The sequence below is a fragment of the Ascaphus truei genome, unplaced genomic scaffold, assembly GCF_040206685.1.
Source record: "Ascaphus truei isolate aAscTru1 unplaced genomic scaffold, aAscTru1.hap1 HAP1_SCAFFOLD_676, whole genome shotgun sequence".
Taxonomy (NCBI): Eukaryota; Metazoa; Chordata; class Amphibia; order Anura; family Ascaphidae; genus Ascaphus; species Ascaphus truei.
In genome coordinates, this window is record NW_027457009.1 from 36,773 (window position 1) to 64,169 (window position 27,397).

The window sequence follows — 27,397 nt, forward strand, 5'->3', positions numbered from 1 at the left end:
GCTGTGTGAGTGGGGTCACTCCTGGGATACAGGGGTCAGGGCTGTGTGAGTGGGGTCACTCCTGAGATACAGGGGTCGGGGCTGTGTGAGTGGGGTCACTCCTGGGATATCGGGGTCGGGGCTGTGTGAGTGGGGTCACTCCTGGGATGCAGGGGTCGGGGCTGTGTGAGTGGGGTCACTCCTGGGATACAGGGGTCGGAGCTGTGTGAGTGGGGTCACTCCTGGGATACCGGGGTCGGAGCTGTGTGAGTGGGGTCACTCCTGGGATATCGGAGTTGGAGCTGTGTGAGTGGGGTCACTCCTGGGATACCGGGTTCCGAGCTGTGTGAGTGGGGTCACTCCTGGGATATCGGTGTCGGAGCTGTGTGAGTGGGGTCACTCCTGGGATACCGGGGTCGGAGCTGTGTGAGTGGGGTCACTCCTGGGATACCGGCGTCGGAGCTGTTTGAGTGGGGTCACTCCTGGGATATCGGGGTCGGAGCTGTGTGAGTGGGGTCACTCCTGGGATATCGGGGTCGGGGCTGTGTGAGTGGGGTCACTCCTGGGATATCGGGGTCGGGGCTGTGTGAGTGGGGTCACTCCTGGGATATCGGGGTCGGGGCTGTGTGAGTGGGGTCACTCCTGGGATATCGGGGTCGGAGCTGTGTGAGTGGGGTCACTCCTGGGATATCGGGGTCGGAGCTGTGTGAGTGGGGTCACTCCTGGGATATCGGGGTCGGGGCTGTGTGAGTGGGGTCACTCCTGGGATACCGGGGTCGGAGCTGTGTGAGTGGGGTCACTCCTGGGATACCGGGGTCGGGGCTGTGTGAGTGGGGTCACTCCTGGGATACCGGGGTCGGAGCTGTGTGAGTGGGGTCACTCCTGGGATACCGGGTCGGGGCTGTGTGAGTGGGGTCACTCCTGGGATACCGGGGTCGGAGCTGTGTGAGTGGGGTCACTCCTGGGATACCGGGGTCGGAGCTGTGTGAGTGGGGTCACTCCTGGGATACCGGGGTCGGAGCTGTGTGAGTGGGGTCACTCCTGGGATATCGGGGTCGGGGCTGTGTGAGTGGGGTCACTCCTGGGATATCAGGGTCGGGGCTGTGTGAGTGGGGTCACTCCTGGGATATCGGGGTCGGAGCTGTGTGAGTGGGGTCACTCCTGGGATATCGGGGTCGGAGCTGTGTGAGTGGGGTCACTCCTGGGATATCGGGGTCGGGGCTGTGTGAGTGGGGTCACTCCTGGGATACCGGGGTCGGAGCTGTGTGAGTGGGGTCACTCCTGGGATACCGGGGTCGGGGCTGTGTGAGTGGGGTCACTCCTGGGATACCGGGGTCGGAGCTGTGTGAGTGGGGTCACTCCTGGGATACCGGGGTCGGGGCTGTGTGAGTGGGGTCACTCCTGGGATACCGGGGTCGGAGCTGTGTGAGTGGGGTCACTCCTGGGATACTGGGGTCGGGGCTGTGTGAGTGGGGTCACTCCTGGGATACCGGGGTCGGAGCTGTGTGAGTGGGGTCACTCCTGGGATACCGGGGTCGGGGCTGTGTGAGTGAGGCCACTCCTGGGATACCGGGGTCGGAGCTGTGTGAGTGGGGTCACTCCTGGGATATCGGAGTTGGAGCTGTGTGAGTGGGGTCACTCCTGGGATACCGGGGTCGGGGCTGTGTGAGTGGGGTCACTCCTGGGATATCGGGGTCGGAGCTGTGTGAGTGGGGTCACTCCTGGGATATCGGAGTTGGAGCTGTGTGAGTGGGGTCACTCCTGGGATACCGGGGTCGGGGCTGTGTGAGTGGGGTCACTCCTGGGATACCGGGGTCGGAGCTGTGTGAGTGGGGTCACTCCTGGGATATCGGGGTCGGAGCTGTGTGAGTGGGGTCACTCCTGGGATACAGGGGTCGGGGCTGTGTGAGTGGGGTCACTCCTGGGATACCGGGGTCGGAGCTGTGTGAGTGGGGTCACTCCTGGGATACCGGGGTCGGAGCTGTGTGAGTGGGGTCACTCCTGGGATACCGGGGTCGGGGCTGTGTGAGTGGGGTCACTCCTGGGATACCGGGGTCGGTGCTGTGTGAGTGGTGTCACTCCTGGGATACCGGGGTCGGGGCTGTGTGAGTGGGGTCACTCCTGGGATACCGGGGTCGGGGCTGTGTGAGTGGGGTCACTCCTGGGATATCGGGGTCGGAGCTGTGTGAGTGGGGTCACTCCTGGGATACAGGGGTCAGGGCTGTGTGAGTGGGGTCACTCCTGAGATACAGGGGTCGGGGCTGTGTGAGTGGGGTCACTCCTGGGATATCGGGGTCGGGGCTGTGTGAGTGGGGTCACTCCTGGGATGCAGGGGTCGGGGCTGTGTGAGTGGGGTCACTCCTGGGATACAGGGGTCGGAGCTGTGTGAGTGGGGTCACTCCTGGGATACCGGGGTCGGAGCTGTGTGAGTGGGGTCACTCCTGGGATATCGGAGTTGGAGCTGTGTGAGTGGGGTCACTCCTGGGATACCGGGTTCCGAGCTGTGTGAGTGGGGTCACTCCTGGGATATCGGTGTCGGACCTGTGTGAGTGGGGTCACTCCTGGGATACCGGGGTCGGAGCTGTGTGAGTGGGGTCACTCCTGGGATACCGGCGTCGGAGCTGTTTGAGTGGGGTCACTCCTGGGATATCGGGGTCGGAGCTGTGTGAGTGGGGTCACTCCTGGGATATCGGGGTCGGGGCTGTGTGAGTGGGGTCACTCCTGGGATATTGGGGTCGGGGCTGTGTGAGTGGGGTCACTCCTGGGATATCGGGGTCGGGGCTGTGTGAGTGGGGTCACTCCTGGGATATCGGGGTCGGAGCTGTGTGAGTGGGGTCACTCCTGGGATATCGGGGTCGGAGCTGTGTGAGTGGGGTCACTCCTGGGATATCGGGGTCGGGGCTGTGTGAGTGGGGTCACTCCTGGGATACCGGGGTCGGAGCTGTGTGAGTGGGGTCACTCCTGGGATACCGGGGTCGGGGCTGTGTGAGTGGGGTCACTCCTGGGATACCGGGGTCGGAGCTGTGTGAGTGGGGTCACTCCTGGGATACCGGGTCGGGGCTGTGTGAGTGGGGTCACTCCTGGGATACCGGGGTCGGAGCTGTGTGAGTGGGGTCACTCCTGGGATACCGGGGTCGGAGCTGTGTGAGTGGGGTCACTCCTGGGATACCGGGGTCGGAGCTGTGTGAGTGGGGTCACTCCTGGGATACCGGGGTCGGAGCTGTGTGAGTGGGGTCACTCCTGGGATACCGGGGTCGGAGCTGTGTGAGTGGGGTCACTCCTGGGATACCGGGGTCGGGGCTGTGTGAGTGGGGTCACTCCTGGGATATCGGAGTTGGAGCTGTGTGAGTGGGGTCACTCCTGGGATACCGGGGTCGGGGCTGTGTGAGTGGGGTCACTCCTGGGATATCGGGGTCGGAGCTGTGTGAGTGGGGTCACTCCTGGGATATCGGAGTTGGAGCTGTGTGAGTGGGGTCACTCCTGGGATACCGGGGTCGGGGCTGTGTGAGTGGGGTCACTCCTGGGATACCGGGGTCGGAGCTGTGTGAGTGGGGTCACTCCTGGGATATCGGGGTCGGAGCTGTGTGAGTGGGGTCACTCCTGGGATACAGGGGTCGGGGCTGTGTGAGTGGGGTCACTCCTGGGATACCGGGGTCGGAGCTGTGTGAGTGGGGTCACTCCTGGGATACCGGGGTCGGAGCTGTGTGAGTGGGGTCACTCCTGGGATACCGGGGTCGGGGCTGTGTGAGTGGGGTCACTCCTGGGATACCGGGGTCGGTGCTGTGTGAGTGGTGTCACTCCTGGGATACCGGGGTCGGGGCTGTGTGAGTGGGGTCACTCCTGGGATACCGGGGTCGGGGCTGTGTGAGTGGGGTCACTCCTGGGATATCGGGGTCGGAGCTGTGTGAGTGGGGTCACTCCTGGGATACAGGGGTCAGGGCTGTGTGAGTGGGGTCACTCCTGAGATACAGGGGTCGGGGCTGTGTGAGTGGGGTCACTCCTGGGATATCGGGGTCGGGGCTGTGTGAGTGGGGTCACTCCTGGGATGCAGGGGTCGGGGCTGTGTGAGTGGGGTCACTCCTGGGATACAGGGGTCGGAGCTGTGTGAGTGGGGTCACTCCTGGGATACCGGGGTCGGAGCTGTGTGAGTGGGGTCACTCCTGGGATATCGGAGTTGGAGCTGTGTGAGTGGGGTCACTCCTGGGATACCGGGTTCCGAGCTGTGTGAGTGGGGTCACTCCTGGGATATCGGTGTCGGAGCTGTGTGAGTGGGGTCACTCCTGGGATACCGGGGTCGGAGCTGTGTGAGTGGGGTCACTCCTGGGATACCGGCGTCGGAGCTGTTTGAGTGGGGTCACTCCTGGGATATCGGGGTCGGAGCTGTGTGAGTGGGGTCACTCCTGGGATATCGGGGTCGGGGCTGTGTGAGTGGGGTCACTCCTGGGATATCGGGGTCGGGGCTGTGTGAGTGGGGTCACTCCTGGGATATCGGGGTCGGGGCTGTGTGAGTGGGGTCACTCCTGGGATATCGGGGTCGGAGCTGTGTGAGTGGGGTCACTCCTGGGATATCGGGGTCGGAGCTGTGTGAGTGGGGTCACTCCTGGGATATCGGGGTCGGGGCTGTGTGAGTGGGGTCACTCCTGGGATACCGGGGTCGGAGCTGTGTGAGTGGGGTCACTCCTGGGATACCGGGGTCGGGGCTGTGTGAGTGGGGTCACTCCTGGGATACCGGGGTCGGAGCTGTGTGAGTGGGGTCACTCCTGGGATACCGGGTCGGGGCTGTGTGAGTGGGGTCACTCCTGGGATACCGGGGTCGGAGCTGTGTGAGTGGGGTCACTCCTGGGATACCGGGGTCGGAGCTGTGTGAGTGGGGTCACTCCTGGGATACCGGGGTCGGAGCTGTGTGAGTGGGGTCACTCCTGGGATACCGGGGTCGGAGCTGTGTGAGTGGGGTCACTCCTGGGATACCGGGGTCGGAGCTGTGTGAGTGGGGTCACTCCTGGGATACCGGGGTCGGGGCTGTGTGAGTGGGGTCACTCCTGGGATACCGGGGTCGGAGCTGTGTGAGTGGGGTCACTCCTGGGATACCGGGGTCGGGGCTGTGTGAGTGGGGCCACTCCTGGGATACCGGGGTCGGTGCTGTGTGAGTGGGGTCACTCCTGGGATACCGGGGTCGGAGCTGTGTGAGTGGGGTCACTCCTGGGATACCGGGGTCGGGTCTGTGTGAGTGGGGTCACTCCTGGGATATTGGGGTCGGAGCTGTGTGAGTGGGGTCACTCCTGGGATATCGGAGTTGGAGCTGTGTGAGTGGGGTCACTCCTGGGATACCGGGGTCAGGGCTGTGTGAGTGGGGTCACTCCTGGGATATCGGGGTCGGAGCTGTGTGAGTGGGGTCACTCCTGGGATATCGGAGTTGGAGCTGTGTGAGTGGGGTCACTCCTGGGATACCGGGGTCGGGGCTGTGTGAGTGGGGTCACTCCTGGGATACCGGGGTCGGAGCTGTGTGAGTGGGGTCACTCCTGGGATATCGGGGTCGGAGCTGGGTGAGTGGGGTCACTCCTGGGATACAGGGGTCGGGGCTGTGTGAGTGGGGTCACTCCTGGGATACCGGGGTCGGAGCTGTGTGAGTGGGGTCACTCCTGGGATACCGGGGTCGGAGCTGTGTGAGTGGGGTCACTCCTGGGATACCGGGGTCGGAGCTGTGTGAGTGGGGTCACTCCTGGGATATCGGAGTTGGAGCTGTGTGAGTGGGGTCACTCCTGGGATACCGGGGTCGGAGCTGTGTGAGTGGGGTCACTCCTGGGATACCGGGGTCGGAGCTGTTTGAGTGGGGTCACTCCTGGGATATCGGGGTCGGAGCTGTGTGAGTGGGGTCACTCCTGGGATATCGGGGTCGGGGCTGTGTGAGTGGGGTCACTCCTGGGATATCGGGGTCGGGGCTGTGTGAGTGGGGTCACTCCTGGGATATCGGGGTCGGGGCTGTGTGAGTGGGGTCACTCCTGGGATATCGGGGTCGGAGCTGTGTGAGTGGGGTCACTCCTGGGATATCGGGGTCGGAGCTGTGTGAGTGGGGTCACTCCTGGGATATCGGGGTCGGGGCTGTGTGAGTGGGGTCACTCCTGGGATACCGGGGTCGGAGCTGTGTGAGTGGGGTCACTCCTGGGATACCGGGGTCGGGGCTGTGTGAGTGGGGTCACTCCTGGGATACCGGGGTCGGAGCTGTGTGAGTGGGGTCACTCCTGGGATACCGGGGTCGGAGCTGTGTGAGTGGGGTCACTCCTGGGATACCGGGTCGGGGCTGTGTGAGTGGGGTCACTCCTGGGATACCGGGGTCGGAGCTGTGTGAGTGGGGTCACTCCTGGGATACCGGGGTCGGAGCTGTGTGAGTGGGGTCACTCCTGGGATACCGGGGTCGGAGCTGTGTGAGTGGGGTCACTCCTGGGATACCGGGGTCGGAGCTGTGTGAGTGGGGTCACTCCTGGGATACCGGGGTCGGAGCTGTGTGAGTGGGGTCACTCCTGGGATACTGGGGTCGGGGCTGTGTGAGTGGGGTCACTCCTGGGATACCGGGGTCGGAGCTGTGTGAGTGGGGTCACTCCTGGGATACCGGGGTCGGGGCTGTGTGAGTGGGGCCACTCCTGGGATACCGGGGTCGGAGCTGTGTGAGTGGGGTCACTCCTGGGATACCGGGGTCGGAGCTGTGTGAGTGGGGTCACTCCTGGGATACCGGGGTCGGGGCTGTGTGAGTGGGGTCACTCCTGGGATATTGGGGTCGGAGCTGTGTGAGTGGGGTCACTCCTGGGATATCGGAGTTGGAGCTGTGTGAGTGGGGTCACTCCTGGGATACCGGGGTCGGGGCTGTGTGAGTGGGGTCACTCCTGAGATATCGGGGTCGGAGCTGTGTGAGTGGGGTCACTCCTGGGATATCGGAGTTGGAGCTGTGTGAGTGGGGTCACTCCTGGGATACCGGGGTCGGGGCTGTGTGAGTGGGGTCACTCCTGGGATACCGGGGTCGGAGCTGTGTGAGTGGGGTCACTCCTGGGATATCGGGGTCGGAGCTGTGTGAGTGGGGTCACTCCTGGGATACCGGGGTCGGGGCTGTGTGAGTGGGGTCACTCCTGGGATACCGGGGTCGGAGCTGTGTGAGTGGGGTCACTCCTGGGATACCGGGGTCGGAGCTGTGTGAGTGGGGTCACTCCTGGGATACCGGGGTCGGGGCTGTGTGAGTGGGGCCACTCCTGGGATACCGGGGTCGGAGCTGTGTGAGTGGGGTCACTCCTGGGATACCGGAGTTGGAGCTGTGTGAGTGGGGTCACTCCTGGGATACCGGGGTCGGGGCTGTGTGAGTGGGGTCACTCCTGGGATATCGGGGTCGGAGCTGTGTGAGTGGGGTCACTCCTGGGATATCGGAGTTGGAGCTGTGTGAGTGGGGTCACTCCTGGGATACCGGGGTCGGGGCTGTGTGAGTGGGGTCACTCCTGGGATACCGGGTTCGGAGCTGTGTGAGTGGGGTCACTCCTGGGATATCGGGGTCGGAGCTGTGTGAGTGGGGTCACTCCTGGGATACAGGGGTCGGGGCTGTGTGAGTGGGGTCACTCCTGGGATACCGGGGTCGGAGCTGTGTGAGTGGGGTCACTCCTGGGATACCGGGGTCGGAGCTGTGTGAGTGGGGTCACTCCTGGGATACCGGGGTCGGGGCTGTGTGAGTGGGGTCACTCCTGGGATACCGGGGTCGGGGCTGTGTGAGTGGTGTCACTCCTGGGATATCGGAGTTGGAGCTGTGTGAGTGGGGTCACTCCTGGGATACCGGGGTCGGGGCTGTGTGAGTGGGGTCACTCCTGGGATACCGGGGTCGGAGCTGTGTGAGTGGGGTAACTCCTGGGATATCGGGGTCGGAGCTGTGTGAGTGGGGTCACTCCTGGGATACAGGGGTCGGGACTGTGTGAGTGGGGTCACTCCTGGGATACCGGGGTCGGAGCTGTGTGAGTGGGGTCACTCCTGGGATACCGGGGTCGGAGCTGTGTGAGTGGGGTCACTCCTGGGATACCGGGGTCGGGGCTGTGTGAGTGGGGTCACTCCTGGGATACCGGGGTCGGGGCTGTGTGAGTGGTGTCACTCCTGGGATACCGGGGTCGGGGCTGTGTGAGTGGGGTCACTCCTGGGATACCGGGGTCGGGGCTGTGTGAGTGGGGTCACTCCTGGGATATCGGGGTCGGAGCTGTGTGAGTGGGGTCACTCCTGGGATACAGGGGTCGGGGCTGTGTGAGTGGGGTCACTCCTGGGATACAGGGGTCGGGGCTGTGTGAGTGGGGTCACTCCTGGGATATCGGGGTCGGGGCTGTGTGAGTGGGGTCACTCCTGGGATGCAGGGGTCGGGGCTGTGTGAGTGGGGTCACTCCTGGGATACAGGGGTCGGAGCTGTGTGAGTGGGGTCACTCCTGGGATATCGGAGTTGGAGCTGTGTGAGTGGGGTCACTCCTGGGATACCGGGTTCCGAGCTGTGTGAGTGGGGTCACTCCTGGGATATCGGGGTCGGAGCTGTGTGAGTGGGGTCACTCCTGGGATATCGGAGTTGGAGCTGTGTGAGTGGGGTCACTCCTGGGATACCGGGGTCGGAGCTGTGTGAGTGGGGTCACTCCTGGGATATCGGGGTCGGAGCTGTGTGAGTGGGGTCACTCCTGGGATACAGGGGTCGGGACTGTGTGAGTGGGGTCACTCCTGGGATACCGGGGTCAGAGCTGTGTGAGTGGGGTCACTCCTGGGATACCGGGGTCGGAGCTGTGTGAGTGGGGTCACTCCTGGGATACCGGGGTCGGGGCTGTGTGAGTGGGGTCACTCCTGGGATGCAGGGGTCGGGGCTGTGTGAGTGGGGTCACTCCTGGGATACAGGGGTCGGAGCTGTGTGAGTGGGGTCACTCCTGGGATATCGGAGTTGGAGCTGTGTGAGTGGGGTCACTCCTGGGATACCGGGTTCCGAGCTGTGTGAGTGGGGTCACTCCTGGGATATCGGGGTCGGAGCTGTGTGAGTGGGGTCACTCCTGGGATATCGGAGTTGGAGCTGTGTGAGTGGGGTCACTCCTGGGATACCGGGGTCGGAGCTGTGTGAGTGGGGTCACTCCTGGGATACCGGGGTCGGGGCTGTGTGAGTGGGGTCACTCCTGGGATACCGGGGTCGGAGCTGTGTGAGTGGGGTCACTCCTGGGATACCGGGGTCGGGGCTGTGTGAGTGGGGTCACTCCTGGGATACCGGGGTCGGGGCTGTGTGAGTGGGGTCACTCCTGGGATACCGGGGTCGGGGCTGTGTGAGTGGGGTCACTCCTGGGATGCAGGGGTCGGGGCTGTGTGAGTGGGGTCACTCCTGGGATAAAGGGGTCGGAGCTGTGTGAGTGGGGTCACTCCTGGGATATCGGAGTTGGAGCTGTGTGAGTGGGGTCACTCCTGGGATACCGGGGTCGGAGCTGTGTGAGTGGGGTCACTCCTGGGATATCGGAGTTGGAGCTGTGTGAGTGGGGTCACTCCTGGGATACCGGGTTCCGAGCTGTGTGAGTGGGGTCACTCCTGGGATATCGGGGTCGGAGCTGTGTGAGTGGGGTCACTCCTGGGATATCGGAGTTGGAGCTGTGTGAGTGGGGTCACTCCTGGGATTCCGGGGTCGGAGCTGTGTGAGTGGGGTCACTCCTGGGATACCGGGGTCGGGGCTGTGTGAGTGGGGTCACTCCTGGGATACCGGGGTCGGAGCTGTGTGAGTGGGGTCACTCCTGGGATACCGGGGTCGGGGCTGTGTGAGTGGGGTCACTCCTGGGATACCGGGGTCGGGGCTGTGTGAGTGGGGTCACTCCTGGGATACCGGGGTCGGGGCTGTGTGAGTGGGGTCACTCCTGGGATACCGGGGTCGGGGCTGTGTGAGTGGGGTCACTCCTGGGATACAGGGGTCGGGGCTGTGTGAGTGGGGTCACTCCTGGGATACAGGGGTCGGGGCTGTGTGAGTGGGGTCACTCCTGGGATACCGGGGTCGGGGCTGTGTGAGTGGGGTCACTCCTGGGATACAGGGGTCGGGGCTGTGTGAGTGGGGTCACTCCTGGGATACAGGGGTCGGGGCTGTGTGAGTGGGGTCACTCCTGGGATACCGGGGTCGGAGCTGTGTGAGTGGGGTCACTCCTGGGATATCGGAGTTGGAGCTGTGTGAGTGGGGTCACTCCTGGGATATCGGGGTCGGAGCTGTGTGAGTGGGGTCACTCCTGGGATACCGGGGTCGGGGCTGTGTGAGTGGGGTCACTCCTGGGATATCGGGGTCGGAGCTGTGTGAGTGGGGTCACTCCTGGGATATCGGAGTTGGAGCTGTGTGAGTGGGGTCACTCCTGGGATACCGGGGTCGGGGCTGTGTGAGTGGGGTCACTCCTGGGATACCGGGGTCGGAGCTGTGTGAGTGGGGTCACTCCTGGGATATCGGGGTCGGAGCTGTGTGAGTGGGGTCACTCCTGGGATACCGGGGTCGGGGCTGTGTGAGTGGGGTCACTCCTGGGATACCGGGGTCGGAGCTGTGTGAGTGGGGTCACTCCTGGGATACCGGGGTCGGAGCTGTGTGAGTGGGGTCACTCCTGGGATACCGGGGTCGGGGCTGTGTGAGTGGGGTCACTCCTGGGATACCGGGGTCGGGGCTGTGTGAGTGGGGTCACTCCTGGGATACCGGGGTCGGGGCTGTGTGAGTGGGGTCACTCCTGGGATACCGGGGTCGGGGCTGTGTGAGTGGGGTCACTCCTGGGATATCGGGGTCGGAGCTGTGTGAGTGGGGTCACTCCTGGGATATCGGGGTCGGAGCTGTGTGAGTGGGGTCACTCCTGGGATACTGGGGTCGGGGCTGTGTGAGTGGGGTCACTCCTGGGATACAGGGGTCGGAGCTGTGTGAGTGGGGTCACTCCTGGGATATCGGAGTTGGAGCTGTGTGAGTGGGGTCACTCCTGGGATACCGGGTTCCGAGCTGTGTGAGTGGGGTCACTCCTGGGATACCGGCGTCGGAGCTGTGTGAGTGGGGTCACTCCTGGGATATCGGGGTCGGAGCTGTGTGAGTGGGGTCACTCCTGGTATACAGGGGTCGGGGCTGTGTGAGTGGGGTCACTCCTGGGATACCGGGGTCGGAGCTGTGTGAGTGGGGTCACTCCTGGGATACCGGGGTCGGAGCTGTGTGAGTGGGGTCACTCCTGGGATACCGGGGTCGGGGCTGTGTGAGTGGGGTCACTCCTGGGATACCGGGGTCGGGGCTGTGTGAGTGGTGTCACTCCTGGGATACCGGGGTCGGGGCTGTGTGAGTGGGGTCACTCCTGGGATACCGGGGTCGGGGCTGTGTGAGTGGGGTCACTCCTGGGATATCGGGGTCGGAGCTGTGTGAGTGGGGTCACTCCTGGGATACAGGGGTCGGGGCTGTGTGAGTGGGGTCACTCCTGGGATACAGGGGTCGGGGCTGTGTGAGTGGGGTCACTCCTGGGATATCGGGGTCGGGGCTGTGTGAGTGGGGTCACTCCTGGGATGCAGGGGTCGGGGCTGTGTGAGTGGGGTCACTCCTGGGATACAGGGGTCGGAGCTATGTGAGTGGGGTCACTCCTGGGATATCGGAGTTGGAGCTGTGTGAGTGGGGTCACTCCTGGGATACCGGGGTCGGAGCTGTGTGAGTGGGGTCACTCCTGGGATATCGGAGTTGGAGCTGTGTGAGTGGGGTCACTCCTGGGATACCGGGTTCCGAGCTGTGTGAGTGGGGTCACTCCTGGGATATCGGGGTCGGAGCTGTGTGAGTGGGGTCACTCCTGGGATATCGGAGTTGGAGCTGTGTGAGTGGGGTCACTCCTGGGATACCGGGGTCGGAGCTGTGTGAGTGGGGTCACTCCTGGGATACCGGGGTCGGGGCTGTGTGAGTGGGGTCACTCCTGGGATACCGGGGTCGGAGCTGTGTGAGTGGTGTCACTCCTGGGATACCGGGGTCGGGGCTGTGTGAGTGGGGTCACTCCTGGGATACCGGGGTCGGGGCTGTGTGAGTGGGGTCACTCCTGGGATACAGGGGTCGGGGCTGTGTGAGTGGGGTCACTCCTGGGATACCGGGGTCGGGGCTGTGTGAGTGGGGTCACTCCTGGGATACAGGGGTCGGGGCTGTGTGAGTGGGGTCACTCCTGGGATACCGGGGTCGGGGCTGTGTGAGTGGGGTCACTCCTGGGATACAGGGGTCGGGGCTGTGTGAGTGGGGTCACTCCTGGGATACAGGGGTCGGGGCTGTGTGAGTGGGGTCACTCCTGGGATACCGGGGTCGGAGCTGTGTGAGTGGGGTCACTCCTGGGATATCGGAGTTGGAGCTGTGTGAGTGGGGTCACTCCTGGGATATCGGGGTCGGAGCTGTGTGAGTGGGGTCACTCCTGGGATACCGGGGTCGGGGCTGTGTGAGTGGGGTCACTCCTGGGATATCGGGGTCGGAGCTGTGTGAGTGGGGTCACTCCTGGGATACCGGGGTCGGGGCTGTGTGAGTGGGGTCACTCCTGGGATACCGGGGTCGGAGCTGTGTGAGTGGGGTCACTCCTGGGATATCGGAGTTGGAGCTGTGTGAGTGGGGTCACTCCTGGGATATCGGGGTCGGAGCTGTGTGAGTGGGGTCACTCCTGGGATACCGGGGTCGGGGCTGTGTGAGTGGGGTCACTCCTGGGATATCGGGGTCGGAGCTGTGTGAGTGGGGTCACTCCTGGGATACCGGGGTCGGGGCTGTGTGAGTGGGGTCACTCCTGGGATATCGGAGTTGGAGCTGTGTGAGTGGGGTCACTCCTGGGATACCGGGGTCGGGGCTGTGTGAGTGGGGTCACTCCTTGGATACCGGGGTCGGAGCTGTGTGAGTGGGGTCACTCCTGGGATATCGGGGTCGGAGCTGTGTGAGTGGGGTCACTCCTGGGATACCGGGGTTGGGGCTGTGTGAGTGGGGTCACTCCTGGGATACAGGGGTCGGGGCTGGGTGAGTGGGGTCACTCCTGGGATACCGGGGTCGGGGCTGTGTGAGTGGGGTCACTCCTGGGATACAGGGGTCGGGGCTGTGTGAGTGGGGTCACTCCTGGGATACAGGGGTCGGAGCTGTGTGAGTGGGGTCACTCCTGGGATATCGGAGTTGGAGCTGTGTGAGTGGGGTCACTCCTGGGATACCGGGGTCGGAGCTGTGTGAGTGGGGTCACTCCTGGGATACCGGGGTCGGGGCTGTGTGAGTGGGGTCACTCCTGGGATACCGGGGTCGGGGCTGTGTGAGTGGGGTCACTCCTGGGATACCGGGGTCGGGGCTGTGTGAGTGGGGTCACTCCTGGGATACCGGGGTCGGAGCTGTGTGAGTGGGGTCACTCCTGGGATACCGGGGTCGGGGCTGTGTGAGTGGGGTCACTCCTGGGATACCGGGGTCGGGGCTGTGTGAGTGGGGTCACTCCTGGGATACCGGGGTCGGGGCTGTGTGAGTGGGGTCACTCCTGGGATATCGGGGTCGGAGCTGTGTGAGTGGGGTCACTCCTGGGATATCGGAGTTGGGGCTGTGTGAGTGGGGTCACTCCTGGGATACCGGGGTCGGAGCTGTGTGAGTGGGGTCACTCCTGGGATACCGGGGTCGGGGCTGTGTGAGTGGGGTCACTCCTGGGATACCGGGGTCGGGGCTGTGTGAGTGGGGTCACTCCTGGGATACCGGGGTCGGGGCTGTGTGAGTGGGGTCACTCCTGGGATACCGGGGTCGGAGCTGTGTGAGTGGGGTCACTCCTGGGATACCGGGGTCGGGGCTGTGTGAGTGGGGTCACTCCTGGGATACCGGGGTCGGGGCTGTGTGAGTGGGGTCACTCCTGGGATACCGGGGTCGGGGCTGTGTGAGTGGGGTCACTCCTGGGATACCGGGGTCGGGGCTGTGTGAGTGGGGTCACTCCTGGGATACCGGGGTCGGGGCTGTGTGAGTGGGGTCACTCCTGGGATACCGGGGTCGGGGCTGTGTGAGTGGGGTCACTCCTGGGATACCGGGGTCGGGGCTGTGTGAGTGGGGTCACTCCTGGGATACCGGGGTCGGAGCTGTGTGAGTGGGGTCACTCCTGGGATACCGGGGTCGGGGCTGTGTGAGTGGGGTCACTCCTGGGATATCGGAGTTGGAGCTGTGTGAGTGGGGTCACTCCTGGGATACCGGGGTCGGGGCTGTGTGAGTGGGGTCACTCCTGGGATACCGGGGTCGGGGCTGTGTGAGTGGGGTCACTCCTGGGATACAGGGGTCGGGGCTGTGTGAGTGGGGTCACTCCTGGGATATCGGGGTCGGGGCTGTGTGAGTGGGGTCACTCCTGGGATATCGGGGTCGGAGCTGTGTGAGTGGGGTCACTCCTGGGATACCGGGGTCGGAGCTGTGTGAGTGGGGTCACTCCTGGGATACTGGGGTCGGGGCTGTGTGAGTGGGGTCACTCCTGGGATACCGGGGTCGGGGCTGTGTGAGTGGGGTCACTCCTGGGATACCGGGGTCGGAGCTGTGTGAGTGGGGTCACTCCTGGGATACCGGGGTCGGAGCTGTGTGAGTGGGGTCACTCCTGGGATACTGGGGTCGGGGCTGTGTGAGTGGGGTCACTCCTGGGATACAGGGGTCGGAGCTGTGTGAGTGGGGTCACTCCTGGGATACCGGGGTCGGAGCTGTGTGAGTGGGGTCACTCCTGGGATACCGGGGTCGGGGCTGTGTGAGTGGGGTCACTCCTGGGATACCGGGGTCGGAGCTGTGTGAGTGGGGTCACTCCTGGGGTTCCGGGGTCGGGGCTGTGTGAGTGGGGTCACTCCTGGGATATCGGGGTGTTGGGGCTGTGTGAGTGGGGTCACTCCTGGGGTACAGGGGTCGGGGCTGTGTGAGTGGGGTCACTCCTGGGATACCGGGGTCGGGGCTGTGTGAGTGGGGTCACTCCTGGGATACCGGGGTCGGGGCTGTGTGAGTGGGGTCACTCCTGGGATACCGGGGTCGGAGCTGTGTGAGTGGGGTCACTCCTGGGATACCGGGGTCGGAGCTGTGTGAGTGGGGTCACTCCTGGGATACTGGGGTCGGGGCTGTGTGAGTGGGGTCACTCCTGGGATACAGGGGTCGGAGCTGTGTGAGTGGGGTCACTCCTGGGATACCGGGGTCGGAGCTGTGTGAGTGGGGTCACTCCTGGGATACCGGGGTCGGGGCTGTGTGAGTGGGGTCACTCCTGGGATACCGGGGTCGGAGCTGTGTGAGTGGGGTCACTCCTGGGGTTCCGGGGTCGGGGCTGTGTGAGTGGGGTCACTCCTGGGATATCGGGGTGTTGGGGCTGTGTGAGTGGGGTCACTCCTGGGGTACAGGGGTCGGGGCTGTGTGAGTGGGGTCACTCCTGGGATACCGGGGTCGGGGCTGTGTGAGTGGGGTCACTCCTGGGATACCGGGGTCGGGGCTGTGTGAGTGGGGTCACTCCTGGGATACCGGGGTCGGAGCTGTGTGAGTGGGGTCACTCCTGGGGTACCGGGGTCGGGGCTGTGTGAGTGGGGTCACTCCTGGGATATCGGGGTGTTGGGGCTGTGTGAGTGGGGTCACTCCTAGGGTACAGGGGTCGGGGCTGTGTGAGTGGTGTCACTCCTGGGATACCGGGGTCGGAGCTGTGTGAGTGGGGTCACTCCTGGGATACCGGGGTCGGGGCTGTGTGAGTGGGGTCACTCCTGGGATACCGGGGTCGGGGCTGTGTGAGTGGGGTCACTCCTGGGATACAGGGGTCAGAGCTGTGTGAGTGGGGTCACTCCTGGGGTACAGGGGTCGGGGCTGTGTGAGTGGGGTCACTCCTGGGATACCGGGGTCGGGGCTGTGTGAGTGGGGTCACTCCTGGGATACCGGGGTCGGGGCTGTGTGAGTGGGGTCACTCCTGGGATACAGGGGTCAGAGCTGTGTGAGTGGGGTCACTCCTGGGGTACAGGGGTCGGGGCTGTGTGAGTGGGGTCACTCCTGGGATACCGGGGTCGGAGCTGTGTGAGTGGGGTCACTCCTGGGATACCGGGGTCGGAGCTGTGTGAGTGGGGTCACTCCTGGGATACCGGGGTCGGGGCTGTGTGAGTGGGGTCACTCCTGGGATACCGGGGTCGGGGCTGTGTGAGTGGGGTCACTCCTGGGATACAGGGGTCAGAGCTGTGTGAGTGGGGTCACTCCTGGGGTACAGGGGTCGGGGCTGTGTGAGTGGGGTCACTCCTGGGATACCGGGGTCGGGGCTGTGTGAGTGGGGTCACTCCTGGGATACCGGGGTCGGGGCTGTGTGAGTGGGGTCACTCCTGGGATACAGGGGTCAGAGCTGTGTGAGTGGGGTCACTCCTGGGGTACAGGGGTCGGGGCTGTGTGTGGCAGTGACCCTGTGCTGTTTCCGTAGTTCCCGCTGCTTCCTGATTACTATAAGTTCCTCCTGGTGACTCTTCTTATCCTCATGTCTGTGATTGAACTGATCCGACTTTACCTGGGACACAGCGGGAATCTGCAGGAGAAGGTGCTGTTATATCTGCACTGCTACACATGTGACACACACACACACACACACACACACACACACACACACACACACACACACACACTGCACCTTCCTGCACTACTACACACACATACACACACACACACACACACTGCACCTTCCTGCACTACTACACATGTGACACACACACACACACACACACACTGCACCCTCCTGCACTACTACACGTGTGATACACACAGCACCTTCCTGCTCTGCTACACATACACACACTGCACCTTCCTGCACTACTACACATGTGACACACACACACACACACACACACTGCACCTTCCTGCACTACTACACGTGTGATACACACAGCACCTTCCTGCACTACTACACATACACACACTGCACCTTCCTGCACTACTACACATGTGACACACACACACACACACACACACTGCACCTTCCTGCACTACTACACGTGTGATACACACAGCACCTTCCTGCACTACTACACATACACACACTGCACCTTCCTGCACTACTACACGTGTGATACACACAGCACCTTCCTGCACTGCTACACATGCACGTTCCTGCACTGCTACACATGCACGTTCCTGCACTTCTACACGGGTACACAAACGCACACACACACACACACACACACTGCACGTTCCTGCACTTCTACACAGGTACACATACATACACACATACACACACTGCACATTCCTGAAGGGGCACACTTACACACTGCATGGGCACACACACACGCACACACTGCACATTCCTGAAGGGGCACACATACACTGCATGGGCACACACACACACACTGCACGTTCCTGCACGAGTGTCACGGTAACCCAGGACTTTTACCACCATTTTTATTTAAGGGATCGATCATAAGGCAATGAAATAAAATGAGGTTTATTTGGAAAAGACATCGGAAACACACAGAAATACAAAATATGGGGTCTGGGGGTAAAAACTCGGCTTTCCTAGGTGCAAGGCGCCTGCTTCAGCACAGGCTGACCTTGTCCACGCCACGGAGCTGGAATAAGCCTGGAACAGGTAACTTTACTCCTCAGAACCAGTCCTCAGCTTGGCTAGGATTTCCCTGGCATCGCAATGCCCCTGGGAACCTTACCGGCGCTTCACTGGACCAGAACCAAGACTATCTACAAGTCTCAAAAGACTGAGAGCCCCAAAAAACTGATCTGCAGCAGGCCCTTTTAGGGACCACTGTTTTAACATGGACAGAGCCTTTCAGCCACTCAGATCGTTGGAACATGTCCCACCAGCCAATCAGAGCAGGGCTCATCTGGCTGATGAGGTCAGAGGCAGGGGGCGTGTTGAGCCGGCTCAGGACGCCCCGTGGGCGGGACATATGTTCTGGCCAATAGGAAAAGCGCTTATGATCGCCATCTTTTCCTTAGCCGGCCCATTGCCTCCCACTGGCAGGGGCCACTGCGTCCAGCAGACCAGAAGCCCCCCCCCCCCCCAGGAAGTCTGTTCTCTGGACCCAGTACTCCACCCCGCCCCATCTACTTAGCACCCCGACACCTCAACATCCCGTCTCCTCCTCAGCTATGGATGCTCTGCAGACTGGCTGGCACCTTGAACATATGCCCAGGCTGACTGCACAGAGCCCAGTAGTAAATGTAAAAACACCATAAGGCCGCGTCCATGGATAGTGCTTGCGGGCGGAGGCGCGCTGAGGCGCGCTTACGCTCGGCACTGAGCCCCTACAGCCGCAATGAGCGCGGCTTTAGTAGGGGCTCGCCTGCGCTTCCGCAAGCGCGCGGAGGCGGAGGTCTTAGGGAAATGTAACATTTTCGCGCTTGCCGGAGCGCAGGGCCGGTCACGTGAGCGCTTCGCCCAATGAGGCCGAACCAGCTCCGTGACGTCACTGGCCCGCCCCCGGACGGCGCGCTGTCTAAGGCCAGGGAAAGCACCCGCTTTCCCTCAGCGCGCCTCCACCCGCAAGCAGTATCCATGGACGAAGCCTAAGTAATACTTGATTACAGCATACATTTTGGGGATCCTCCTATTCGGTTGGGGCACCCACAAACCCAATACAGGCTCTGGGATACCTTGGCACTAACTGGGGTACCCCCCTTAACCTAGGGATTCCCTCAGCTACAGGGATACCTGTTTATCCCTGTGCCTCCTTCACCTTTCTGAGCTATGCTGAAGCAGGGAACCCTAGTGGTGAGTCGCGGTTACGTTTTTAAGGGAAGATATTGCTGGGGCAATGTGTATACATGTATCCGAGGATCAGGCATTGATGTTCGGATACATTTATCCCGGAACCGGTAACTCGGGTCCCTGACCTGATATCCACATTCTGACCCCACTTCTCCGCAAAATCCCCCTTTAAACTCAGGCACCAGAAATCCCCGTGTGATTGCACACCCGGGAATCCCTGTGTGATTGCACGCCCGGGAATCCCTGTGCGATTGCACGCCCGGGAATCCCTGTGCGATTGCACGCCCGGGAATCCCCGTGTGATTGCACGGCCGGGAATCCCCGTGTGATTGCACGCCCGGGAATCCCTGTGTGATTGCACACCTGGGAATCCCTGTGCGATTGCACGCCCGGGAATCCCTGTGTGATTGCACGCCCGGGAATCCCTGTGCGATTGCACGCCCGGGAATCCCTGTGCGATTGCACGCCCGGGAATCCCTGTGCGATTGCACGCCCGGGAATCCCTGTGTGATTGCACGCCCGGGAATCCCCGTGTGATTGCACGCCCGGGAATCCCCGTGTGATTGCACGCCCGGGAATCCCCGTGTGATTGCACGCCCGGGAATCCCCGTGTGATTGCACGCCCGGGAATCCCCGTGTGATTGCACGCCCGGGAATCCCCGTGTGATTGCACGCCCGGGAATCCCCGTGTGATTGCACGCCCGGGAATCCCCGTGTGATTGCACGCCCGGGAATCCCCGTGTGATTGCACGCCCGGGAATCCCCGTGTGATTGCACGCCCGGGAATCCCCGTGTGATTGCACGCCCGGGAATCCCCGTGTGATTGCACGCCCGGGAATCCCCGTGTGATTGCACGCCCGGGAATCCCCGTGTGATTGCACGCCCGGGAATCCCCGTGTGATTGCACGCCCGGGAATCCCCTTGTGATTGCACGCCCGGGAATCCCCGTGTGATTGCACGCCCGGGAATCCCCGTGTGATTGCACGCCCGGGAATCCCCGTGTGATTGCACGCCCGGGAATCCCCGTGTGATTGCACGCCCGGGAATCCCCGTGTGATTGCACGCCCGGGAATCCCCGTGTGATTGCACGCCCGGGAATCCCCGTGTGATTGCACGCCCGGGAATCCCCGTGTGATTGCACGCCCGCGAATCCCTCTGTGATTGCACGCCCGGGAATCCCCGTGTGATTGCACGCCCGGGAATACCTGTGCGATTGCACGGCATGGAATCCCCGTGTGATTGCACGCCCGGGAATCCCCGTGTGATTGCACGCCCGGGAATCCCCGTGTGATTGCACGCCCGGGAATCCCCGTGCGATTGCACGCCCGGGAATACCTGTGCGATTGCACGGCATGGAATCCCCGTGTGATTGCACGCCCGGGAATCTCCGTGTGATTGCACGCCCGGGTATCCCTGTGTGATTGCACGCCCGGGAATCCCCGTGTGATTGCACGCCCGGGAATCCCCGTGTGATTGCACGCCCGGGGAATCCCCGTGTGATTGCACGCCCGGGAATCCCCGTGTGATTGCACGCCCGGGAATCCCTGTGTGATTGCACGGCCGGGAATCCCTGTGCGATTGCACGCCCGGGAATCCCAGTGCGATTGCACGCCCGGGAATCCCTGTGTGATTGCACGCCCGGGAATCCCCGTGTGATTGCACCCCCGGGAATCCCTGTGTGATTGCACGCCCGGGAATACCTGTGCGATTGCACGGCATGGAATCCCCGTGTGATTGCACGCCCGGGAATCCCCGTGTGATTGCACGCCCGGGAATCCCCGTGTGATTGCACGCCCGGGAATCCCCGTGTGATTGCACGCCCGGGAATCCCTGTGTGATTGCACGCCCGGGAATCCCTGTGCGATTGCATGCCCGGGAATCCCTGTGTGGTTGCACTGCACGGATACACACACACTGCACGGATACACACACACTGCACGGATACACACACACTGCACGGATACACACACACTGCACGGATACACACACACTGCACGGATACACACACACTGCACGGATACACACACACTGCACGGATACACACACACTGCACGGATACACACACACTGCACGGATTCACACACACTGCACGGATACACATACACGCTGAACGTTCTTGTACTACTACACGGGTACACATACTGCACTTTTCTGCCCTCCTACACGGGTAAACATAAACACTGTGTGGTGTGTGTGTGTGTATACGTCTCTGACACGTGCCTGTCCCCGCCCCGCTCGCGCCAGTGTCCCCCCCCTCCCGCTCGTGCCAGTGTCCCCCCTCCCGCTCGTGCCAGTGTCCCCCCCTCCCGCTCGTGCCAGTGTCCCCCGCTCGTGCCAGTGCCCCCCCCCCTCCCGCTCGTGCCAGTGTCCCCCCTCCCACTCGTGCCAGTGTCCCACCCTCCCGCTCGTACCAGTCCCCCCCTCCCGCTCGTGCCAGTGTCCCCCCCTCCCGCTCGTGCCAGTGTCCCCCCTCCCACTCGTGCCAGTGTCCCCCCCTCCCGCTCGTACCAGTTTCCCCCCTCCCGCTCGTGCCAGTGTCCCCCCCTCCCGCTCGTGCCAGTGTCCCCCCTCCCACTCGTGCCAGTGTCCCCCCCTCCCGCTCGTGCCAGTGTCCCCCCCTCCCGCTCGTGCCAGTGTCCCCCCTCCCGCTCGTGCCAGTGTCCCCCCTCCCGCTCGTGCCAGTGTCCCCCCCTCCCGCTCGTGCCAGTGTCCCCCCCTCCCGCTCGTGCCAGTGTCCCCCCCTCCCGCTCGTGCCAGTGTCCCCCCCTCCCGCTTGTGCCATTGTCCCCCCTCCCGCTCGTGCCAGTGTCCCCCCTCCCCCTCGTGCCAGTGTCCCACCTCCCGCTCGTGCCATTGTCCCACCTCCCGCTCGTGCCAGTGTCCCACCTCCCGCTCGTGCCATTGTCCCACCTCCCGCTCGTGCCAGTGTCCCACCTCCCGCTCATAGCCAGTGTCCCCCCCTCCCGCTCGTGCCAGTGTCCCCCCCTGCCGCTCGTGCCAGTGTCCCCCCCTCCCGCTCGTGCCAGTGTCCCCGCTCGTGCCAGTGTCCCCCCCTCCCGCTCGTGCCAGTGTCACCCCCTCCCGCTCGTGTCAGTGTCCCCCCCTCGTGCCAGTGTCCCCCCCTCGTGCCAGTGTCCCCCCTCGTGCCAGTGTCCCCCCCTCGTGCCAGTGTCCCCCCCTCGTGCCAGTGTCCCCCCTCGTGCCAGTGTCCCCCCCCTCGTGCCAGTGTCCCCCCCTCGTGCCAGTGTCCCCCCCTCGTGCCAGTGTCCCCCCCTCGTGCCAGTGTCCCCCCCTCGTGCCAGTGTCCCCCCCTCGTGCCAGTGTCCCCCCCTCGTGCCAGTGTCCCCCCCTCGTGCCAGTGTCCCCCCCTCGTGCCAGTGTCCCCCCCTCGTGCCAGTGTCCCCCCCTCGTGCCAGTGTCCCCCCCTCGTGCCAGTGTCCCCCCCTCGTGCCAGTGTCCCCCCCTCGTGCCAGTGTCCCCCCCTCGTGCCAGTGTCCCCCCCTCGTGCCAGTGTCCCCCCCTCGTGCCAGTGTCCCCCCCTCGTGCCAGTGTCCCCCCCTCGTGCCAGTGTCCCCCCCTCGTGCCAGTGTCCCCGCCTCCCTCCCGCTCGTGCCAGTGTCCCCCTTCCCGCTCGTGCCAGTGTCCCCCCCTCGTGCCAGTGTCCCCCCCTCGTGCCAGTGTCCCCCCCCTCGTGCCAGTGTCCCCCCCTCGTGCCAGTGTCCCCCCCCTCGTGCCAGTGTCCCCGCCTCCCTCCCGCTCGTGCCATTGTCCCCCCGTCCCGCTCGTGCCAGTGTCCCCCCCTCCCGCTCGTGCCAGTGTCCCCCCCTCCCGCTCGTGCCAGTGTCCCCCTTCCCGCTCGTGCCAGTGTCCCCCTTCCCGCTCGTGTCAGTGTCCCCCCCTCCCGCTCGTGTCAGTGTCCCCCCCTCCCGCTCGTGTCAGTGTCCCCCCCTCCCGCTCGTGTCAGTGTCCCCCCCTCCCGCTCGTGCCAGTGTCCCCCCCTCCCGCTCGTGCCAGTGTCCCCCCCTCGTGGCAGTGTCCCCCCCTCGTGGCAGTGTCCCCCCCTCGTGGCAGTGTCCCCCCCTCGTGGCAGTGTCCCCCCCTCGTGGCAGTGTCCCCCCCTCGTGGCAGTGTCCCCCCCTCGTGGCAGTGTCCCCCCCCTCGTGGCAGTGTCCCCCCCTCGTGGCAGTGTCCCCCCCTCGTGGCAGTGTCCCCCCCTCGTGGCAGTGTCCCCCCCTCGTGGCAGTGTCCCCCCCCTCGTGGCAGTGTCCCCCCCTCGTGCCAGTGTCCCCCCCCTCGTGCCAGTGTCCCCCCCTCGTGCCAGTGTCCCCCCCTCGTGCCAGTGTCCCCCCCTCGTGCCAGTGTCCCCCCCTCGTGCCAGTGTCCCCCCCTCGTGCCAGTGTCCCCCCCTCGTGCCAGTGTCCCCCCCCTCGTGCCAGTGTCCCCCCCCTCGTGCCAGTGTCCCCCCCCTCGTGCCAGTGTCCCCCCCTCGTGCCAGTGTCCCCCCCTCGTGCCAGTGTCCCCCCCCTCGTGCCAGTGTCCCCCCCTCGTGCCAGTGTCCCCCCCTCGTGCCAGTGTCCCCCCCTCGTGCCAGTGTCCCCCCCTCGTGCCAGTGTCCCCCCCTCGTGCCAGTGTCCCCCCCTCGTGCCAGTGTCCCCCCTCGTGCCAGTGTCCCCCCCTCGTGCCAGTGTCCCCCCCTCGTGCCAGTGTCCCCCCCTCCCTCCCGCTCGTGCCAGTGTCCCCCCCTCCCGCTCGTGCCAGTGTCCCCCCTCCCGCTCGTGCCAGTGTCCCCCCTCCCGCTCGTGCCAGTGTCCCCCCTCCCCCTCGTGCCAGTGTCCCCCCTCCCGCTCGTGCAGTGTCCCCCCTCCCGCTCGTGCAGTGTCCCCCCTCCCGCTCGTGCCATTGTCCTCCCCTCCCGCTCGTGCCATTGTCCTCCCCTCCCGCTCGTGCCCGTGTCTCCCCCTCCCGCTCGTGCCCGTGTCTCCCCCTCCCGCTCGTGCCCGTGTCCCCCCCTCCCGCTCGTGCCCGTGTCCCCCCCTCCCGCTCGTGCCATTGTCCTCCCCCCCTCCCGCTCGTGCCAGTGTCCCCCACTCCCGCTCGTGCCAGTGTCCCCCCTCCGCTCGTGCCAGTGTCCCCCCTCCGCTCGTGCCAGTGTCCCACCCTCCCGCTCGTGCCAGTGTCCCCCCCTCCCGCTCGTGCCAGTGTCCCCCCCTCGTGCCAGTGTCCCCCCCTCGTGCCAGTGTCCCCCCCCTCGTGCCAGTGTCCCCCCCTCGTGCCAGTGTCCCCCCCCTCGTGCCAGTGTCCCCGCCTCCCTCCCGCTCGTGCCATTGTCCCCCCGTCCCGCTCGTGCCAGTGTCCCCCCCCCTCCCGCTCGTGCCAGTGTCCCCCCTCCCGCTCGTGCCAGTGTCCCCCTTCCCGCTCGTGCCAGTGTCCCCCTTCCCGCTCGTGTCAGTGTCCCCCCCTCCCGCTCGTGTCAGTGTCCCCCCCTCCCGCTCGTGTCAGTGTCCCCCCCTCCCGCTCGTGTCAGTGTCCCCCCCTCCCGCTCGTGTCAGTGTCCCCCCCTCCCGCTCGTGCCAGTGTCCCCCCCCTCCCGCTCGTGCCAGTGTCCCCCCCTCGTGGCAGTGTCCCCCCCTCGTGGCAGTGTCCCCCCCTCGTGGCAGTGTCCCCCCCTCGTGGCAGTGTCCCCCCTCGTGGCAGTGTCCCCCCCTCGTGGCAGTGTCCCCCCCTCGTGGCAGTGTCCCCCCCTCGTGGCAGTGTCCCCCCCTCGTGGCAGTGTCCCCCCCTCGTGGCAGTGTCCCCCCCTCGTGGCAGTGTCCCCCCCTCGTGCCAGTGTCCCCCCCCTCGTGCCAGTGTCCCCCCCTCGTGCCAGTGTCCCCCCCTCGTGCCAGTGTCCCCCCCTCGTGCCAGTGTCCCCCCCTCGTGCCAGTGTCCCCCCCTCGTGCCAGTGTCCCCCCCTCGTGCCAGTGTCCCCCCCTCGTGCCAGTGTCCCCCCCTCGTGCCAGTGTCCCCCCCTCGTGCCAGTGTCCCCCCCCTCGTGCCAGTGTCCCCCCCTCGTGCCAGTGTCCCCCCCTCGTGCCAGTGTCCCCCCCTCGTGCCAGTGTCCCCCCCTCGTGCCAGTGTCCCCCCCTCGTGCCAGTGTCCCCCCCTCGTGCCAGTGTCCCCCCCTCGTGCCAGTGTCCCCCCCTCGTGCCAGTGTCCCCCCTCGTGCCAGTGTCCCCCCCTCGTGCCAGTGTCCCCCCCTCGTGCCAGTGTCCCCCCCTCGTGCCAGTGTCCCCCCCTCGTGCCAGTGTCCCCCCCTCGTGCCAGTGTCCCCCCCTCGTGCCAGTGTCCCCCCCTCGTGCCAGTGTCCCCCCCTCGTGCCAGTGTCCCCCCCTCGTGCCAGTGTCCCCCCCTCGTGCCAGTGTCCCCCCCTCGTGCCAGTGTCCCCCCCTCGTGCCAGTGTCCCCCCCTCGTGCCAGTGTCCCCCCCTCGTGCCAGTGTCCCCCCCCTCGTGCCAGTGTCCCCCCCTCGTGCCAGTGTCCCCCCCCTCGTGCCAGTGTCCCCCCCCTCGTGCCAGTGTCCCCCCCTCCCGCTCGTGCCAGTGTCCCCCCTCCCGCTCGTGCCAGTGTCCCCCCTCCCGCTCGTGCCAGTGTCCCCCCTCCCGCTCGTGCCAGTGTCCCCCCTCCCGCTCGTGCCGTGTCCCCCAGTGTCCCCCCTCCCGCTCGTGCAGTGTCCCCCCTCCCGCTCGTGCAGTGTCCCCCCTCCCGCTCGTGCCATTGTCCTCCCCTCCCGCTCGTGCCCGTGTCTCCCCCTCCCGCTCGTGCCCGTGTCTCCCGCTCGTGCCCGTGTCCCCCCCTCCCGCTCGTGCCCGTGTCCCCCCCTCCCGCTCGTGCCATTGTCCTCCCCCCCTCCCGCTCGTGCCAGTGTCCCCCACTCCCGCTCGTGCCAGTGTCCCCCCTCCGCTCGTGCCAGTGTCCCCCCCTCCGCTCGTGCCAGTGTCCCACCCTCCCGCTCGTGCCAGTGTCCCCCCCTCCCGCTCGTGCCAGTGTCCTCCCCCCCTCCCGCTCGTGCCAGTGTCCCCCCCTCCCGCTCGTGCCATTGTCCTCCCCCCCTCCCGCTCGTGCCAGTGTCCCCACTCCCGCATCCCTCGTGCCAGTGTCCCCCCTCCGCTCGTGCCAGTGTCCCCCCTCCGCTCGTGCCAGTGTCCACCCTCCCGCTCGTGCCAGTGTCCCCCCCCTCCCGCTCGTGCCAGTGTCCTCCCCCCCTCCCGCTCGTGCCAGTGTCCCCCCCGTGCCGCCAGTGTCCCCCCCGTGCCGCCAGTGTCCCCCCCGTGCCGCCAGTGTCCCCCCCGTGCCGCCAGTGTCCCCCCCGTGCCGCCAGTGTCCCCCCCGTGCCGCCAGTGTCCCCCCCGTGCCGCCAGTGTCCCCCCCCGTGCCGCCAGTGTCCCCCCCGTGCCGCCAGTGTCCCCCCCCCGTGCCGCCAGTGTCCCCCCCCCCGTGCCGCCAGTGTCCCCCCCCCCGTGCCGCCAGTGTCCCCCCCCCCTTTGCCGCCAGTGTCCCCCCCCCCCTTTGCCGCCAGTGTCCCCCCCCCCCCTTTGCCGCCAGTGTCCCCCCCCCCTTTGCCGCCAGTGTCCCCCCCCCCTTTGCCGCCAGTGTCCCCCCCCGTGCTGCCAGTGCCCCCCCCCCGTGCCGCCAGTGTCCCCCCCGTGCCGCAAGTTCCCCCCCCCGTGCCGCCAGTGCCCCCCCCCCCGTGCCGCCAGTGCCCCCCTTCCCGTGCCGCCAGTGCCCCCCCTTCCCGTGCCGCCAGTGCCCCCCTTCCCGTGCCGCCAGTGTCCCCCCACTCGCCCCAGTGCGCGTCCCCCCACTCGCCCCAGTGCGCGTCCCCCCACTCGCGCCAGTGCGCGTCCCCCCACTCGCGCCAGTGCGCGTCCCCCCCACTCGCGCCAGTGCGCGTCCCCCCACTCGCTCCAGTGCGCGTCCCCCCACTCGCTCCAGTGCGCGTCCCCCCACTCGCGCCCGTGCGCGTCCCCCCACTCGCGCCCGTGCGCGTCCCCCCACTCGCGCCCGTGCGCGTCCCCCCACTCGCGCCCCGTGCGCGTCCCCCCCACTCGCGCCCGTGCGCGTCCCCCCACTCGCGCCCGTGCGCGTCCCCCCCACTCGCGCCCGTGCGCGTCCCCCCCACTCGCGCCCGTGCGCGTCCCCCCACTCGCGCCCGTGCGCGTCCCCCCACTCGCGCCCGTGCGCGTCCCCCCACTCGCGCCCGTGCGCGTCCCCCCACTCGCGCCCGTGCGCGTCCCCCCACTCGCGCCCGTGCGCGTTCCCCCACTCGCGCCCGTGCGCGTCCCCCACTCGCGCCTGTGCGCGTCCTCCCCCTCCCCCATTCGCGCCCGTGCGCGTCCTCCTCCCCCACTCGCGCCCGTGCGCGTCCTCCTCCCCCACTCGCGCCCGTGCGCGTCCCCCTCCCCCACTCGCGCCCGTGCGCGTCCCCCTCCCCCACTCGCGCCCGTGCGCGTCCCCCTCCCCCACTCGCGCCCGTGCGCGTCCCCCCTCCCCCACTCGCGCCCGTGCGCGTCCCCCCTCCCCAACTCGCACCTGTGCGCTTCCCCCCCACTCGCGCCTGTGCGCGTCCTCCACTCGCGCCTGTGCGTGTCCCCCCCACTCGCCCCAGTGCGCGTCCCCCACTCGCCCCAGTGCGCGTCCCCCACTCGCCCCAGTGCGCGTCCCCCCTCCCCCACTCGCGCCACAGCGTGTCCCCCCTCCCCCACTCGCGCC

General features: G+C 65.8%; 1 protein-coding gene across 1 annotated transcript in view; it reads left to right on the plus strand.

Annotated features, from left to right (window-relative positions):
- Positions 1–27,397, plus strand: part of TMEM17 (transmembrane protein 17) — a 35,185-nt gene that overhangs the window by 5,391 nt on the left and 2,397 nt on the right. Inside the window, exon 3 of the mRNA XM_075584611.1 lies at positions 16,359–16,472. Coding sequence (XP_075440726.1) covers positions 16,359–16,472 — 114 coding nt within the window. The remainder of the gene's footprint in view (positions 1–16,358; positions 16,473–27,397) is intronic.